The 17716-nt window shown below is 42.5% G+C and overlaps 1 protein-coding gene across 4 annotated transcripts in view; it reads left to right on the top strand.

The window, feature by feature from the left end:
- Window positions 1-17716, top strand: part of TET3 (tet methylcytosine dioxygenase 3) — a 150750-nt gene that overhangs the window by 99432 nt on the left and 33602 nt on the right. For all 4 annotated transcript variants that reach the window (XM_068274940.1, XM_068274939.1, XM_068274941.1 and 1 more), the window contains one exon: window positions 1856-4292. In XM_068274940.1, the coding sequence (XP_068131041.1) occupies window positions 1901-4292 (2392 nt within the window). In that variant the 5' untranslated portion in view covers window positions 1856-1900. The remainder of the gene's footprint in view (window positions 1-1855; window positions 4293-17716) is intronic.

Below are 17716 nucleotides of genomic sequence, written 5' to 3'. Positions count from 1 at the left end.
CCTTCCAAAGCCGGAAGGAGACAGTATGGAGTCATGTGAACACAGCTCATAATATCAAGCTTATCTTGAGCCACTGTTTCAGTTTTTGTAACTAAGAATCAAAAGACAAAAACTAAACTAAAAGACAAAAAGGAAGATTAAAGAAGTGAAAGAAGGAGGGAAAGAAAAATGTGAAATAGGATAATAATTAAGTCCATTAAACCATCCCAAGCCCAAGAAAGGTCTATCGTCATAGTGTAAATTCTTTTATCTCCTCTTAGTAAATTCCATGGCACTGGCTTTTGAAAGTCTTTTGTATACTTAATTATCTCCCTTGCTGCCCATATTTTAACAAATACATAATTTCTACTTTGGGTTCTAACAATATTCATCCCTTTAATTTATTTCCACCACTTTTTTTCACCCATTTGCTCATTAAGGTTGACATCTTTGCCTTCCATGAATTAGGAGTCCACAATCTAGCCAGTGTTCAAAAGTGTCTAATGTACTATTTAAGCGACCCGGGAAGCAACGTGTTGCTTCCAGGGTTAAATCAGGATTGAAATGATCGCGCAAACGATGGTTATCGACTTTACAGGCTTTCAACAATGGGCGCCGTGGCCGGCAGTAAAGGTTTGTGTGAACCAGCCCTAAGGGTTACTGTGTTAAAGGCTTCAAGTTTGCCATAATTTTAGTTTTGTCTGGTGGGGTTTTCCAAGGGCCAGCCCACAGTATTACTCCTATTACCCCGGGTAGTTGCACCCATGATATTTCTTCTCTATTGTGGTTCCCTTGTGCTAGCAGACTGGCCAAAATAGCTGATTGCTTTTTTGTTCTTTTTTTCAAAGGATACGCTGGAGAACATTACGCAAATTTTAAGGAAAGTAAGAGTCAGAAACAATTCCTTCAGTATCAACAGGAAGTAGTTAATTTTTAACCTATTGAGCTTACCTATTGGTTCTCGTCATGTGATGGATGCCATCACTTATGAATGAGAAGCCTCATTCTATTTTTACTTTTACTGGCCTTATTACATCTGCTCAAGTCTCTAGATTTATGAAAACCTTAGGCATGTTTTTTTCCCTTTAATTTACCTCTTTTAAATTTATTATTTGTCGCTGAATGCTATTTCATTTAAATCAGTAGTGCACATATACGAATTACAGATTTGCAATTTTAAGTGAGGGAACTGAAATCTAAACCTATTTAGGCCTCGTTCACATTGCATTCCGCTCGAGTGTCCTTTCGCGTGTCCGTTCGCGTTGGGAGTTTTTTGAAGCCATTTTTTTTTCCTGATTTCTGTGCGATGGACGGTTTTGTTAAGTGCTTTTCTAATCACTTTTGCAGAGCAATTGCGTTTTTTCACTTCCTGACGTCAGTCAGAAAGTGAACTCTTTGATCTGGAAAAGAATAAAAGAATGTATTTATTCTTAAAACCGCTCATGCAATCACTGCACAAAGCGATTTTGTGATCCTTTTGCGTTTTTCCTATACCTTCCATTGAGGTGGAATCTCCTGAAAAATGGCCCACGCTTATCTGAGCCGATCGGAAACGAAAACCGCTCAGATGTGAATTTTGTCATAGAGAATCCTTGCGGAAACGCTTTCAGGGCGATTTTGAAAATCGCCAGCGCTTAAAAAAAAATAAAAAGCCCCTAGTGTGAACGAGCTCTGAGGGAATGTCTGTTAGCTGCAATATGGCTTATTATATGTAAATATATGATTACAAGTTACAGTAGAGACAAGGTTTACAAAGCTTGACAAGATTTACATAAAGTTATTCATTCATGTTAATACAAATGTTCTAATTTTTTTTAGGACTCGCTAGTCATTTGCTTCTGTAATACTCATGGTATTTTTTGTTTTTCATCCACAGAGTTGTTCTGAAAGCAATTCAGTTGATGGACTCAATACAGACCAAATGGAAAAAAGGCCAGTTAATCATGTTGAAGAAGGAAGGTTGAACCTGGAATGTGATGCTGGCCTGCTAAATAAGGGATGCAAAAACTTGGGGAACGGGCTTTTAATGGAAGCAAACTCTTGGTTAAGCAATACCCCTGTCCCCCAGAATTCTGAAGAAAAAATCAATTGGGAAATCCCTCCTGCACACAGTCACGCTGCTTCCATCAACAGCTCAAGCCTAGAAGATGCCAAAAACCTAGTAGCATTCTCTGCTGTAGCTGAGGCCATGTCCTATGGGGTTCCAACATCAGGGGCACTCTCACTGGTATCAATGCAACTGTATGAAAAGTTTAATTATGAAATGAGCAGAGAATCCTCTGGCCTTCCAGCAAACAAACCTCCCGATTGTCCCGAAGATCTAAACACTCTAAAAGCAGCTTTGAAACTTGCAAAACGTGGCACGAAGCCACCTAACTGTAACTGTGATGGACCGGAGTGTCCAGACTACTTGGAATGGTTAGAAAATAAGATAAGATCTGCTGTAAAGGACCATCCTGATAGCTCACAGAACCCCCTTAATCAAGTCAGAAGAGAAATAGTTGATAGTTCTTACCATAAAGATCAGGTGCTTGCCCTAGAAAACAAAATTGCAAAATGTAATTATGGTACCCTACCCTTTTCTCAGAATGCACTGAGTATTGCTAAAGAGAAGAACATAAGTCTTCAAACTGCAATTGCAATAGAAGCTCTTACACAACTGTCCTCTGCACTTCCACAGCCAAACACAGATTGTCCCAATGGTTCATCCCATGGAGCTCTTACACATTTCCCCTCTGCAAGGAATGACCAAGGTAATGGATTTCCTCTAGCCTGCAATGAACTGTTCCAGAATCAGCAGTACACTGGTAAAGATGCACTTCCTCTTTCACAAGCTTCGAGGCAAACTTCTTGGGAGCAAAGTAAGAAATCCAGTTTTCAAGAAGGACAATACATTCCAGAAACCCACCTCCCTCATAGCTCTCCAGTATTACAGAACCCCAACTCCACCCCTGCAAAAGCAGAGTTCATGCAGCAGTGGACTCAAGGCTCAGAGCAATTCAAAACCTCTTCGGATCCCATGACTGGACTGAAGCAGTTGCTTGGTAATGCAGATGAGTACATTGGGTCTGTGTTCAAAGGTCCTAAATCTTTGCCCACCAAAGTTAAAAAGACAAAGCAAAGTTCAGCAAAGAAAGCAGCGGCTGCCGCAGCGGCAGCAGCGGCTGCAGCAGAGATGTACAAAATGTCTCCAGATCAACAACTGTCGCAGCTATTCCAGGAGCCAGACTTCCACAGGACTGCTCAGGCGGCGCTCCAGCAACATCTACATCATAAACGTAACCTCTTCTTAGATCCAAACAATGTGCAGGAGGGATCGCAAGAACAACCACCGTGGTGGGTCCCAAATTTACAAAAGATTCCAAAGACTGTAGATAAACCCGTTAAAGAGAGGAAAAAGCGAAAACTTTCACCTTCAAAAAAGAAAACGGAAACAAAAGTTAAACCCCCGCGTAAACAAGTACAAATTAAAAAACCTAGACACAAAGAAGGCCAGCCTGTGTTCATGCCGCTGTCTCAAATTAAAATAGAAGAGATTCGTCGAGCTCCAAGTGTAGAGCCTCAGTCAGGTGAAAAAGTTGATCCTTCGCTTCCTAACCTTAACAGCTACAGTTTAAACACTCAGGAAATGTGCACTGTAAGTCAAGGAGATAGACAAGGAAAGGCTATGCCTCAGTCTAACACATTTGGTGCAAAAGATTCATGTCCTACACCTTCCATAGATAATAACAGCTCTAGCTCTGGTCAGGCTGACTCTGATAACCATCAGGAAACCTCAGGTCATGCTTCTGCTCAAAATGACCTAATTGATGATAAATTTGAAGATCTAATTAGGCAGTTTGAAGCTGAATTTGGCAATGAATTTCCACTCCCTGGTTCAGACCTCCCACCTCAGAATGGTGACGGTCCTCCAAAACCAGGAATGGGTTTACAGTCCAAACACCCCCTTCTTTCTCACATTTTACCAGCTGATAATACCACACGGGTAAACACTCATTCTAACCCCACTCCCTCAAACACGACTCTGCCACAAGAGATGTCTGAGGACTTTGAGAACTTGTTTTCTACAAAATCTCCTAAAAAGATCAAAATCGAATCTTCTGGTGCTATTACAGTGGTGTCTACTACATGCTTCTACTCAGAGGAAAATCAGCAACTTGATGGAACTCCTACAAAAAGTGAATTGCCTTTTAATCCTACTCTCAGTGGGTTTTTGGAATCCCCATTGAATTATCTGACCTCACCAACAAAAAGCTTGTTGGACACACCAGCCAAGATAGCTCAAGCTGAATTTCCAACATGCACCTGTGTGGGTAAGTGCTGATATTCTTTCAAGTAACAATTCTTGCAAGATGTATAGAAGTTGTCTTACAGAAAAGACTGGAGTAAGTAAGCAATGCTTTAACCACTTAAGGACCAGGGGATTTTTCTATGATCTGTGCTGGGTGGGCTGTTTAGCCCCCAGCACAGATTGTGTTGCAGGCAGGGCGATCAGACTTCCCCCCCCCTTTTTTCCCCACTATGGGGATGTTCTGCTGGGGGGGGTCTGATTGCCGCCGCCTGTTTGTGCCTTGCAGGGGGGGGGTCTCCTCAAAGCCACACCCCCCGCCCCCCCCCCCCCCCCCCCCCCGCCACAGCGATATTCCGCCTCCCTCGCTTTCCCTCCCTCCCCTTCTCTGTACGGGCGGTACAGGACAGCGATCCATCCTGTATCGCCTCTGATAGGCTTCAGCCTATCAGATGCCGGCGAACCCCGGCCAATCAGAGGCCGGGGATCGCCGATCTCCTTTACGGCGCTGCTGCGATAGCACCGCCGTACGCTGTAAACACCGGGTATTTCTTCCCCGGGTGTTTACAATTAGCCTGCGAGCCGCGATCGGACCTGTCAGACACCCTCCGTGAACTGACAGGAAACGGCCTCCATAGAAACCCACTTACGACCAGCCACCACCTATCGGCATTAGGCGGTCGTTAAGTGTTTAAAGCAGTAGGCTTAGCCATACTATGCCAGGGAAAAAAAACCCTATATAAGTAGATAAATACTTGATCTACTTACATAACACATGTTTTGTACTGTTCACGTTTTGATTTCAGTGAATGTTATATAGTAAATGAAGAGGATTCTGTTCCTGGTGGGGGCCATGTCTTTTGCCCACAGTTCAGGTTATATCCTGATGTCATTTCTGCCCTTTACTTTTTTTTTTCTTGTCTCCTCCAATCGCTGAGTCACCTCAGCCTTGCTTGTAAACACAAGTGAGCAGGGGATCATGTTTCAGATAAGCAGCTGGCAGGGAAATAAAGGGAAGAAGAGGAATATATTATAGATAAAAAGAACCCCCAGCATGCAACTGCTTGGCATTGACTACTAAAGGGCCAGCACTCCTTAAGTAGGTGAAAACTCCAAATCATAACGGCAGAAAAAGTTTTGAATATAGGATTAGCATATTTATCACTTAATACACTCAGACCAGTTGCTGTTGAAATTTGATTTTTATGGTGACACTCCTGCTTTAAAATAAAATAAAAATAAAGCTTCCTTTTGTTCTGCGTTTTTGCACTACAGTAAAATCCATTTATAGTAAACTCCAAGGGACCAGCAAAAGTAGTTAACTATATCAGAATTGGTCGTACATTTATACAGACACATTTGCTGAGAACTGAGTTTACTATAGCCAGAAGTTTAGTATACCAGAGTTTACTATAACAAGATTCTACTGCATTTGGGAAACAAAAGTAAAAGGCTTAAAGTGAACCTGAACTCTTGCACAGGAGACAAGAAGAACACAGAAATCCACCCAGTGTGTGTTTATAGAGAACAGCCTGTCTAATTCTCCCTTTTCAGCAAGTAATTCCTTTACATCTCCGCTTGTATCTGTATGTTTTATATTTGTAGGCAAAAGGGATACATTATTGTTTGTTAGTATTAGCTTATACTGTATTTTGATAGCCTCTATTATTATTATTTTTTTTTTTTTCAAAAAATAACAATTTGGAGTCGGCCATATTTGAATGACTGATAAGATTTCAAGCAGTTGAATTGATACATTATAGTAGTCCTAAACATCCATGACAGAAGCTGTGTCTGGTTGTTCAGACTGTACAGGATTTATTGTGACTATAGATGAACAATGAGATGTAAATTGTTTGGAGTGGATGGAGGATAAGTGTTGCTGTTTGGAATATTGTTCCGAATTCACCAGAACACCACACTTCAGCACCATTCAGCACTGAGCCTGCAGACATGGTCAGGGGGAGTTGACTTACCCGCGCTTCATGGTGCGTTTCACGTGACTTCATACAAACACCAACACTATGCAGGATTGTGGTAATTTTCAGTGCAAATTAATACAGCTTAAAAATGGACCAATTGAATCGCAAAGAAAAAGATGCTGACTTTTTTTTCCCGGTAAATCATCCAATGCACACAAAAGAGCAAGATAGAATGTGTTTCATATTGAAAAAGGATGCTTGCCCATGGGGCTGAATCACGCTAAGGTGGGATTGATTGGTCCATTTTCAAGCTGCGTAAACTTGCATATAAAATCAGCATAATCGTTCTCAACTCAGAAGCATATGCCTCTTATTGACCGTCCCTAATTGTGCACTATTGCAGTAGTATTGCTGCTTTGTGTAATGCAAAAGCTATTTCATAAATCAGTGCTTAAAGCGATCCCGAGCCGAAGCTAATTGTTCTGGTTGACAGGTCCTCATTCAAACATATTGTTTTGCTGAGCAGTCTATTCTGGTCTATGGAGAGTGGAGGGGGGACTACCAGCAACAGCAGGAAACCATCCACAAGTCTATAGACTTTGTTGGACACCTGTACACACACTAGATTAGTCACCTGAAACGGTCATGAAAGATTGTCTGATATTGGCAGTCTAAGGTGTATTGGGCCCTAGGCAAGTTTTTTCTAAAACAATCGGGCCTTGAATGAGCGCTTTCCTGCCTTTTTTGTAAATCCACCATTCACTACATGTCATGCTGCACAAAGGGCAGGAGTACAGAACAGGAGAGTCACCTCCAGCTGTCTGTTTTATAGTAAGTAGGGAGGAGAAGCCAAGGGGTAAAAAGAGTTCTTTATTTCTTGCATTGCTGGTAACAATGCCCTATGCTTCGGTTATTAAGGAATTGTGCTGGTTTCACTGGGAGATTCATGCAGAAATGGTGCTATGTGTTCCGACACCAGGTGTATGGCACAGTGGATTTGATGAATCAATCTAGGCTCCGGAGCAAAAAGCAAAGATTATTTTTGTTCATTTTACCCAGTCTTTGCCACCAAGCCTTAATCTACGGTAATTCCTGAAGCTAAACCCTTGTTACTGTACCTTCCTTAGACTTTTGTACACTGCTTATTTGGGCGCTCTAACTTGTCCGTATCCTGTGTTCTGAAAGCCAAAATCTGAACCTTCTGCCGGGGTTGGTATGAGGGATGGGCAAGGAGTATTGGTATCTGCATGTCATCCATTGGCAATCTAGAAGTGTGTGCCCAGCATAAGCTGTTTAAAGTCCTTCAAAGTTTATTATAAATGAGGAAAAACAAGTGTTTTAGAGTGGATTGTTAGAACTGATATAGCTTGGGGAATATGTTATTTAATGCTTCCCCATAGCATTAAACAAAGTTAAGCTTGGAACACACCTATAGTTTTGACCTTCTGAGAAAACTGTCTGTAAACATTTCAGTTGACTGTTTTCCAGACAAAATGCTGCCTGACTCTGCCGGCACATCTACCCATTCTAATGCATGCCATTGTCATAGTCTAATGTCTCTAATGTTGTAAAGTAAAGGTGCCTAGAAGTTGTTTTATCATTAATATCAAGGAATTTTGATTACTCTTGAGTTAATCGGCTAGAAATCAATGCTACAGTTGGCCCGAATGATCGATGGTCCTGTCGATTCTCAGACGAAATCCATCAAATCAGTGGATCACTCCGGATGGGTGATATCGATTTGTGGTGGATCGGGAGTGGCGACAGATTAATGGCCCGTAGCGTTGCATTGAAGAGTGCGATGCTGTGGGTAGAACCAGGGCTGTGGAGTCGGTACAAAAATCCTCCGACTCCTCGACTCCAACTCCTCTAATTTGCATATTATAATTTTGTTGATTGAAAGTATGCAACATGAAATGCATCTCTTAATTGCCAATGCTTAGGAATTTTAAAATACAACTGAAGTGAGAAGGATATGGAGACTGCCATATTTATTCCCTTTTAAACAATACCAGTTACCTGCTAACCTTCTGCTCTTCTGCCTCTAATACTGTTTGTCATAGACTAAAACTAGTCCTTGGTAAGAGTACTTGTAGAAGACAGGAACAAAGAACATCTATCAGGCCTTAGACAATGTGACTGTGGGTACATGTAAGTGATGTGCAGGTACTCTGCCGGGAAATGAGGGGATTCTTTCTCTATTACACATTCTTCATGCACAATCTGAACCAGGATTATGGGTGATAGACAACACCTCTATGTTCAATGTGCACAACATTCTCAGTGGATTCCCTGCAGCTATGTGGGGAGTGCATATGTAGAGTATAGTACTACTGTGTAACAAAGTAAACCTGAGACAGATGAAATTAAAGCCAGCCCCCTTCAGGCTAATCAGTCCCTCGCTGTCGTCCTCCACCACCTGGATCTTCTGCTATGAGTCCAGGTACTTGAGCCAGTCTGGCGTAGTGCACATACACACACTCCGCCGCTGGGAGCGCACTACACCTGCGCAGCACTATTATGCAGGTGCAGAATGTTCCTGGCTTTGGGAGCGGCACGCGGCCGGACTGCGCTGACTGGCTGAATTACGGTGACTCATAGCAGAAGATCCAGGTGACAGCAACTGGATTAGCCTGAAGGGGGCTGGAGGAAGCCCCAGGTATGTATAAAACTTTTCTTTCCATCCGTCTCAGGTACCCTTTAATTTATAGTCGCCAAACCAAATTTTAACAACATATCAAATTATTTGATTTCATGAGCAAAGAGGGTGCATACATTTGCATAAACCAGCATCAATGCAGAATTATTTCCATATCATTGACCATCTCTATTAGTGACACAGCTACACATCAGGCTTTATTCTTGCAGCATAGATGTTATTAAGTGTACCCAAAAATTGCTCCGACGCCACAGCCATGGCTAGAACCCTAGTGCTGCAAAGTAAGAATGCTATCTGCTACGCCTCTGTACCACCCACCTACTATAAAATTATATTGATCCTGCAGTGTTCTTAAATTGTCTAATTACAGTCAATTGATACCTGATTATCTGCTAGAGGTTAGGGTCCTCTAAATGAATTTCTCTGTACCCCAGTTATGTATTAAGCCTTATTGAGTATTGCTATGTTCCTGAGTCTTCTGCGTGTGAACAGAAAGCTACTTCTTGTCACTTGAACAAGCACTGCTGTACCACAAACCAGGAAGCCTTCCAAGAGTTAATTACCCACCAGCTCTGCCTGCGTATCAGTGGCTGGCGTGGTGGTTGCCTAGCAATACACACCTCCTCTGTACGACCCATATTTGTCAACCGTCCTCTGAGGGTGAACAGCTGTTTGGAGATTGTGCCAAAAGTAATCTGCAAGATTATGAGATTGACAGATTTTTTCCTGCACGATTCATGTAATCCCATAGTCATACACATAAGATTTAAACGTTTTTAAAGCTAATGGAATGTAGCGGTTAGAGAACTTTTTTTTAAAAAACTTTTTTGGCGACTGCTGTCGTGGTCCTGCATAAAACTAAGCTTTTCCCCCCACTATCCTTGTTTAACTAGCTACAACTCAATCAACACCCCCTTATGTTTACCCTGATGGAGATACTAAGCTAAATGCAGCACAGCACGACCGATCATTAAGATTCCATCACCACCATCTCCACCATCTCCCAGTGGCCACACAGGTTGGTCTGAAAAAATAAGGTCCTTTCCTGATCAATGTTTAAACTATTATATAATCGTCGATCAAGAGGGTCTTATTTTTCAATCGATTTTCTTTGAATGCAGTGTTTTTATTGAATCTTTTGAAAATGTCTAATAGGTTATTGTGCCCTTAAAGTAAACTTGTGACATAAAGGGAGGGAAGAGTCAGATATCTACCTCTGTAGAGGATCCAGAGGCTTCCCACATTGTCCTCCTGACCACTGCCTTGGACCCTGTAAAAGTTGGCTGCCGCGCTCCTGTACATGAATGAGTAGCCACACTGCACAGCTCACACAGGAGCCTCTCGTATTCAGGGGAAAATGTCCTGCGGGGGGGGGGGGGGGGGGGCGGGAGAGCTGGAATCCCGAGGGGGGGGGGGGTAGCCTCTGGTACTGAGGTAAGTATCAATTTGGGGCACTTTTTTGTCAGCGGGATTTCTTTAAAGGGACTCCGAGCAGTGCAGAAACTATGGAAAGATGCATATCATTTTAAAGCTCTCTTTCTCCTCTTTCCAATGATATATAAACCGCCACCCTACGCCTTTTAGTTTTCGCTATTTTCGCGATTGAAATTGCCGCGGCCGCGATTTCAATCGCGAAAATAAAGAAAACTAAAAGGCGTAGGGCGGCGGTTTATATATCATTGGAAAGAGGAGAAAGAGAGCTTTAAAATGATATGCATCTTTCCATAGTTTCTGCACTGCTCGGAGTCCCTTTAAGTATATTGTGCTTTGGGGAGGTTCTGTAAATTAACTGTATGCTGGTGGAAAGAAACTGCTTTACTGGGGTTAGGACAGACATCTTGGTGATCATGAGAAAAGATTTATCTGTTGAAGCTGCAGTAGCGTATACTCTACTATACTCTGGTCATTTTTGTTTTGTCAGATTGCCAGATACATGAGATTCTTCAGATTCCTGTGACTGTTTGTAGTGTCTTTCCATGCACCATTTACAGAGTGTTTTGACACACCCTCATGCCTAGTTGCTGAGAGCTGACAGAGATAGTCTGACCTCAGTCTGAATACAGCATAGGAGTTAAGCTACTCCAACAGGCTAGAGCAGTGTTGCCCTTGACAATTGTTTCTCGATTGTTTGATCAACACTGCAGTGCCTGAGCGCTGTCCAGGCACACTTATAGATGAGAAGGGAGGGGTGTGCACGCGTGCCTTCCCCCTCCTTCTAGGCCCCACTGAACCAGCGCTGGGTCCCTCTGAACATTTTCCACAACAGCTTGTTGAATATGTTTTTGTGGTCGGGCTTCTGTCTGTGTATGAGAGCTGCCACACTGCACAGGTGCTAGTACGGCCCACGCATGCACAGTAGCACACAGCTGCACATGCACAGCTTTTTCCACTGAGAATAAAATACTCCATGCTACTGCATAGGCGTGGGCTGTACTTGCACCTGTGCAGTGCAGCCGCCCTTGCACATGGAGGACCTCAGCATGACCTGGAATAAGAAGAGGCTTCTTGTGAACAGGGAGATGGAGGAGGTTTGGAGAAGCCTTTGGATCATCTAGAGCAGCCTTTCTCAACCTTTTTACCCTGGAGGAACCATGCAAATAACTTTTGGAGCTCGAGGAACCCCTGCAAACAATTTTTTGATCTCGAGGAACCCCTGCATTTATTTTGCAAGTATGTGTAGCTGTTTATTTCACTACTCCCTATTACACTGCCACTCATTATAATGTCTCCTGAGCCCCCAATCTAGTGCTTCTTGCTACACTACCACCTATTATAGTGTGCTCTATTATACTTCCCCCACGATGGGGGAAAATGCCAAGGAACCCCTGCAGAGTGCTCAAGGAACCCTGGGATTCCAGGGAACCCTGGTTGAGAAAGCCTGATCTAGAGGCTTAGTTCTACTGAGGTAAGAGGTGTGAAGAGGTACCTGGCTCTTCTACTGACTGCATATGCTATTACTCCGTTATTGCCTGATGAAGCAGGATCAAACCTGTGAAATGTGTTGCATTGTCCCCCCGAGTATTTAAAGAGAACCCGAGGTGGGTTTGAAGATTATTATCTGCATACAGAGGCTGGATCTGCCTATACAGCCCAGCCTCTGTTGCTATCCCAAACCCCCCTAAGGTCCCCCTGCACTCTGCAATCCCTCATAAATCACAGCCACGCTGCTGACAAACAGCTTGTCAGAGCTGGCTGTGTTTATCTCTATAGTGTCAGTCTGCTGCTCTCCCCGCCTCCTGCAGAACTCCAGTCCCCGCCTGCATCCCTTCCCTCCCTGCTGATTGGAGGGAAGGGACGGGGGCAGGGACCAGAGCTATGCAGGAGGCGGGGGAGCAGCTGAGACTGACATTACAGATGTAAACACAGCCTCACAGCATGGCTGTGATTTATGAGGGATTGCAGAGTGCAGGGGGACCTTAGTGGGGTTTCGGATAGCAACAGAGGCTGGGCTGTATAGGCAGATCCAGCCTCTGTACGCAGATAACATTCTTTAAACACACCTCGGGTTCTCTTTAATGTAAATATACTTTTATTCTTTTGGCGCCTCTGTATCCATAGTACACAGAGAAAAAATTCACCAAAAGGGGAGCTCCTAAAGTGCAAGTTAGGGTATAGCCAAAGAAAAAAACAACTTCCATTTCATTCTGTAGCTAGTCATTGTTTTTTTTTTACACTGCTAAACATTCATATATTTTTTTTTCTCCTTGCAACCACTACATGACCGAACTGCCTCAAACTGGCTGTTTGTTTTTTTCCAGAAGTATGCAGTGAACTTCAGTTTTGGTATTTCTATCATTGTGAGAATGTCATTCTGTTATTTTGCCTTTAGTGGTGTGTGAGTTACACAGTTGGAACATGCATGCAACCAGTGGAGTTGAGCCTTGTACACACGCATAAGGACTATCGCCTGGGAGGTATGGAGGCTCAATCCCTCAGGTGAAAGATTAAGGCCATGGCTGTACAGATGGATTGCCAACATCGCTAGGGGAAGGGGGGCTGACAACATGGTGCACAATGAAGGGGGCAGAGCAAGGAGGACAACATGGTCTTCGGCCAGTCTTCGACCAAGTCAGTGCGCAAAACGTATTGCTCACCGATGTGGACCTGTGCTGTCAACTTGGCTTAAAACCATATAGCAGGTGTACGAGGTTAGAGAGAAGTTTGAACACCTTATTATGGGTCTGACTACAAATCTGCAGTTGTAGTCAGACCCATAATCAGCACCGAAACCGGGCCAGGAATGTTTTTAAAAAAGAAGCTAGTAATAGCAACTGCAGTCTTCTCAGCTAACGTTTTCTGTAAAGGATCCTCTTTTATACATGTACAGCTTTTCATATGCGCCTCCCCCCCCCCCCCCCCCTTCCTTTCTTATGTATTCTGAAGGTGAGCAGGGAAGACTCGTTTAGCTTGGTTGTCCCAATTCAAATCAAACAGTGGTGGCACACCTTCTTACTCTCCACAGAAAATACAAGGGATTAAAAAATACCTGAGCTCTTGCACAGGACAGAAGGAAAACAGAAAAATTCACCCTGTATGTATTTAGAAAGTTAAGCCCTTATCTGTGACTAATCACAAGTGTAATTTGACCTCAGCTGTGTCTTCTCAAGGAATCTCGCCAGCCTCCGCTAATTTGTCAACAGAGGATGTTAACCCTGTGTGTGCTTCTATGAAAGCAGGAAGTAGACACACTGGAGATATATTGCAGGATTTGTATCAGCTGTAACAAAGATGTTTTTTCTTATTATTATGCTGTTGCTTATCTTTTAGAGCAGAGAGGAAGTTCTGAGTTCAGGTACATTTTAAGGCAAGGAGGGCTTAAAACTGCCAGAAGTCCCACCCTTCATAACTTTTGTAGGGGAGTGATGTCATCATGTCATTATTTGTTTTGACTGTCCGATTTCCTGCCCTCACATGGCTAATATCAAAGCGCTGCAAAAGTTGTTGAAAATAAAGTTTAGCAGTTGTGATATTAGTCATCAGTACACATCAGTTATGTTTTTTTTCTCCGCAAATCTAGGCAGGTTCTTGCTATTGTTCAATATCATCACCAATAGCAGATCATTTTTCATAAATCCAGGTCAGGTATGTAAGATCACATATGTTCTGAGCATTACCAGCCCAGAGATAGAGTAAATATTGTATTGTTTTTGCTCAGATTTTTTTTAAAGTGAACAACTCCTTGCAGAACCAGTTGCAGTGCTTTTGTTGGGGACGGCAAACCACAACATGGGATAAAGGGCAATAAGGAAGTTGTTCCTTGTGGCAAGACTAAAAGTTGTATGCTTTTGGCAGTGCACAGGCCATGCCATCATTCAAGGACTGATAAGGATTTGTCAGCAAGATTAAACTGGGGTGTGTGGTGTAGCACAATGGATACCAGGGGTAACTCAAGGTTCAACAGTTCACAGAGCTGCTGGTTCATATCCCCAGCACTAAATCACCTACATCAGTCCGCTTCTGAAGTAGCAGCTTGAGAACATTGGGTTAGCTTACAAGAGCAATGCCAGGCACACATTTCAGAAAGCTTTTTAGTCTATGTACATGGGTGAGACACATCACCATGTATCTGTATAACACTATCGCTGGTAACTCCTACAGTGTGTTACTGTTTTAGCACTTTTCGATCTTAATATTGTCGACTAGATGCTTGTAAAAATGCTTTGCACTCAAAAATGTCAGCTGGTTGTAAATTCTACGTTTTTTCTTAATACCAATCTCTTGAGACGAGGCCAACCGAAGGATCAGGATAAACCCCTTATTTTAAGAAGGGTCCCCATCAGTAAACTCCGTTCTCATCTCTACCACCCTAAGCCAAAGTAATTTTTAATTTCAGTGATAAACCACTGCAGCATAACTAGAACCATCTGCTGATAGGTATTCCCCTATCATGATATAGCTTAAAGAGAAACTCCGACCAAGAATTGAACTTTATCCCAATCAGTAGCTGATACCCCCTTTTACATGAGAAATCTTTTCCTTTTCACAAACAGACCATCAGGGGGCGCTGTATGACTGATATTGTGGTGAAACCCCTCCCACAAAGAAATACTGAGTGCGTACTCTTGGCAGTTTCCTGTCGGTGAACCCTGTTGCATTGTGGGAAATAACTGTTTACAGCTGTTTCCAACTGGCAAAACAGCAAGCAGCACCTACATCACCTGCCAGAAGTAAAAATGTCACCATGTGATAAATGTCAGAATATAAATCGGGGATTTAAAGATTTTACAATGGGCAAACACTGACTAAATCATTTATACATAATTATTGTAAAAATGAAGCACTTTTTTTATTACATTATTTTCACTGGAGTTCCTCTTTAAGCCATAACTTGAATTTTGCCTAGTTAGATGCTGTAAATCCCTGGTTGGTACACCAACCATTATCTACTAGTATGTCGTATAGAATTTAAAGGATACCTGAACTGAAAGGGATATGGAGGTGAACATATTTATTTCCTTTTAAGCAATGCAGATTGTCCTGACTTTCCTGCTGACCATCTGCCTCTAAAGCCCCATCTACACGATACTATTATTTGTGCGATTCGATTTCGATTCTATTTACGATCCGATTAAATCCGACATGTCTGATCGGGATTCAATTCGATTTGCCATTGCAAAACAATGGCAAATCTATTTGAATCGAATTGAATACCGATTGGATATGTCGGATTTAATTGGATCGTAAATAGAATCGTAATAGAATCGCACAAAGAATCGTATTGTGTAGATGGGGCTTAATACTTTTAGCAATACACCCTGAACAAGCATGCAGATCAGGTGCTCTGACTTAAAGAGACACTTAAGTCAGAAAAAAAATGAGTTTTACTCACCTGGAGCTTCTACCAGCCCCCTGCAGCAGTCCTGTGCCCTCGCAGCCACTCACTAATCCTCTGGTCCCCCGCTGCCAGCTAGTTTCGTTTTTGCTGACAGGCCCGTCAGGGGGCTGGTAGAAGCCCCAGGTTTTTCTCTGACTTAAGGTTCACTTTAAGTCTGACTGCATTAGCCACATGCTTGTTTCAGGTGTGTGATCCAGACACTACTGCAGCCAAAGAAATCAGAAGGACATCCAAGCAACTGGAATTGTTTAAAAGAAAAGAAATATGTCAGCCTCCATATTCCTCTCACTTCAGGTGTAATTTAAACCTCTGCAAAGGCACACATTGCTTTTCAAACACCATCACACGGGGTCTTATCTGTTCAGAATATAATCACCTAACAACCTCTCAAAGCCCTGTTTGGATGTTTTGTTTCAATTAAGGCATCATAATGACATGTATGTATGTTTCCTAAAAAAATCCATGTATCGCCTTTTGATGTTGCATGTATATAGCTGTCTTATAAGCATACAGGATTCATTCTGACGAAGGCTCAAAAGCCGAAAGCTCACTCTTATTTATCTCTAAGTTGGCCTATAAATGTTATCATCCTGACTCAAAACTTCTTGCTTTTACTGATGGCTAACACGGTTTTACCCTACTACTACTACTACTACCATTCCAAAGTAAGAAGTCAGGTCAGTTTTGGGAAATATCTCAATAAATTAAAGCTACTTTTTAAGGCCTGGTCCCTGGTATTTTTTTTTTTTTTTATAAAGAATAATCTGCTCCCTATTGAGCACTGGTAGCCAGGTCCAATTGGCATCCTGCAATTCCAAATAGTGGAAGAGTAGACTCTCTTCCCTGTCATGTTATCCCACAGCCTCTGAACGAAAAGAGAGGCTGGAGCATGGAGACAGGAGAGAGGAGAGTGGAAGGGCACGATCTCCGACACCTTCTGCCTCCCTGCAGAAACATTGTCTTCCAGGGCTCTACCGGGTGTGATTTTTATAAATGACACCAGAAACTGCTTTGGATGCAACTCATTTTGTTCTGTAAATTCAGGTTTGAGTCATGAGGGTAGTTTAAATATGAAAAAATAGGGTTTGTCCAATGAAGCTTTAGGTAATCACTTTTATTCTTTAGCCTTTTTAGAAAATTGAATTATGGTTTGTGCCTGCTTGTGTATAAAAGCCAAATATTGCATCTGTCAAAACTAGGCTAACAGGATATGTAGTCCGGTAGGCAAGCAAGTCTTTGTATCCACAGGCAGGGTCGGATTTCTGGCAAGGCCACATAGGCCATGGCCTAGGGCACCAGAAATTTAGGGGCGGCTCAGTGAGGGGCAGTAAAGCTATTCTATGCAGCCATCCAGATCTACAAGAACAGATTTAACCTTCAAACTCCCTGTCCTGTACTTGTGTTGTCCCTGCCAGACCTGTAAGCTCTATCCTGCAGGTACACTTTAGCCTAGCTCTCATGGTGACACAATGGTTCCATCATTAATGAGATAACAAACCTAACATAAAAGTTCTTAAGGAAAACATAACTTATAAGCTATACGCACATTACTAAAATAGTCATCTGTGACAACTGACATCCAATGAGGGAAAGTAAGTAGAATTCTCATTGGGGCACACAGCCACAGAGATAACAACCAAACAGACGGTATAGTTGGCCTTGGGCAGTGAAAAGTACAAATCCGGCCCTGTCCACAGGGAGTCATGTCTCATCAGATATAGTGCTTGTCAGATATAATATATATACAGTGGTGTGAAAAACTATTTGCCCCCTTTCTGATTTCTTATTCTTTTGCATGTTTGTCACACTTAAATGTTTCTGCTCATCAAAAAACGTTAACTATTAGTCAAAGATAACATAATTGAACACAAAATGCAGTTTTAAATGCTGGTTTTTATTATTTAGTGAGAATAAAACCTCAAAACCTACATGGCCCTGTGTGAAAAAGAAATTGCCCCCTGAACCTAATAACTGGTTGGGCCACCCTTAGCAGCAAATTAATAACTGCAATCAAGCGTTTGCGATAACTTGCA

The sequence above is a fragment of the Hyperolius riggenbachi genome, chromosome 3 (assembly GCF_040937935.1).
Source record: "Hyperolius riggenbachi isolate aHypRig1 chromosome 3, aHypRig1.pri, whole genome shotgun sequence".
Classification (NCBI taxonomy): Eukaryota; Metazoa; Chordata; class Amphibia; order Anura; family Hyperoliidae; genus Hyperolius; species Hyperolius riggenbachi.
The sequence above is the reverse complement of the archived record's forward strand: the minus strand, read 5'-3'. Positions and strand labels throughout refer to the sequence as shown.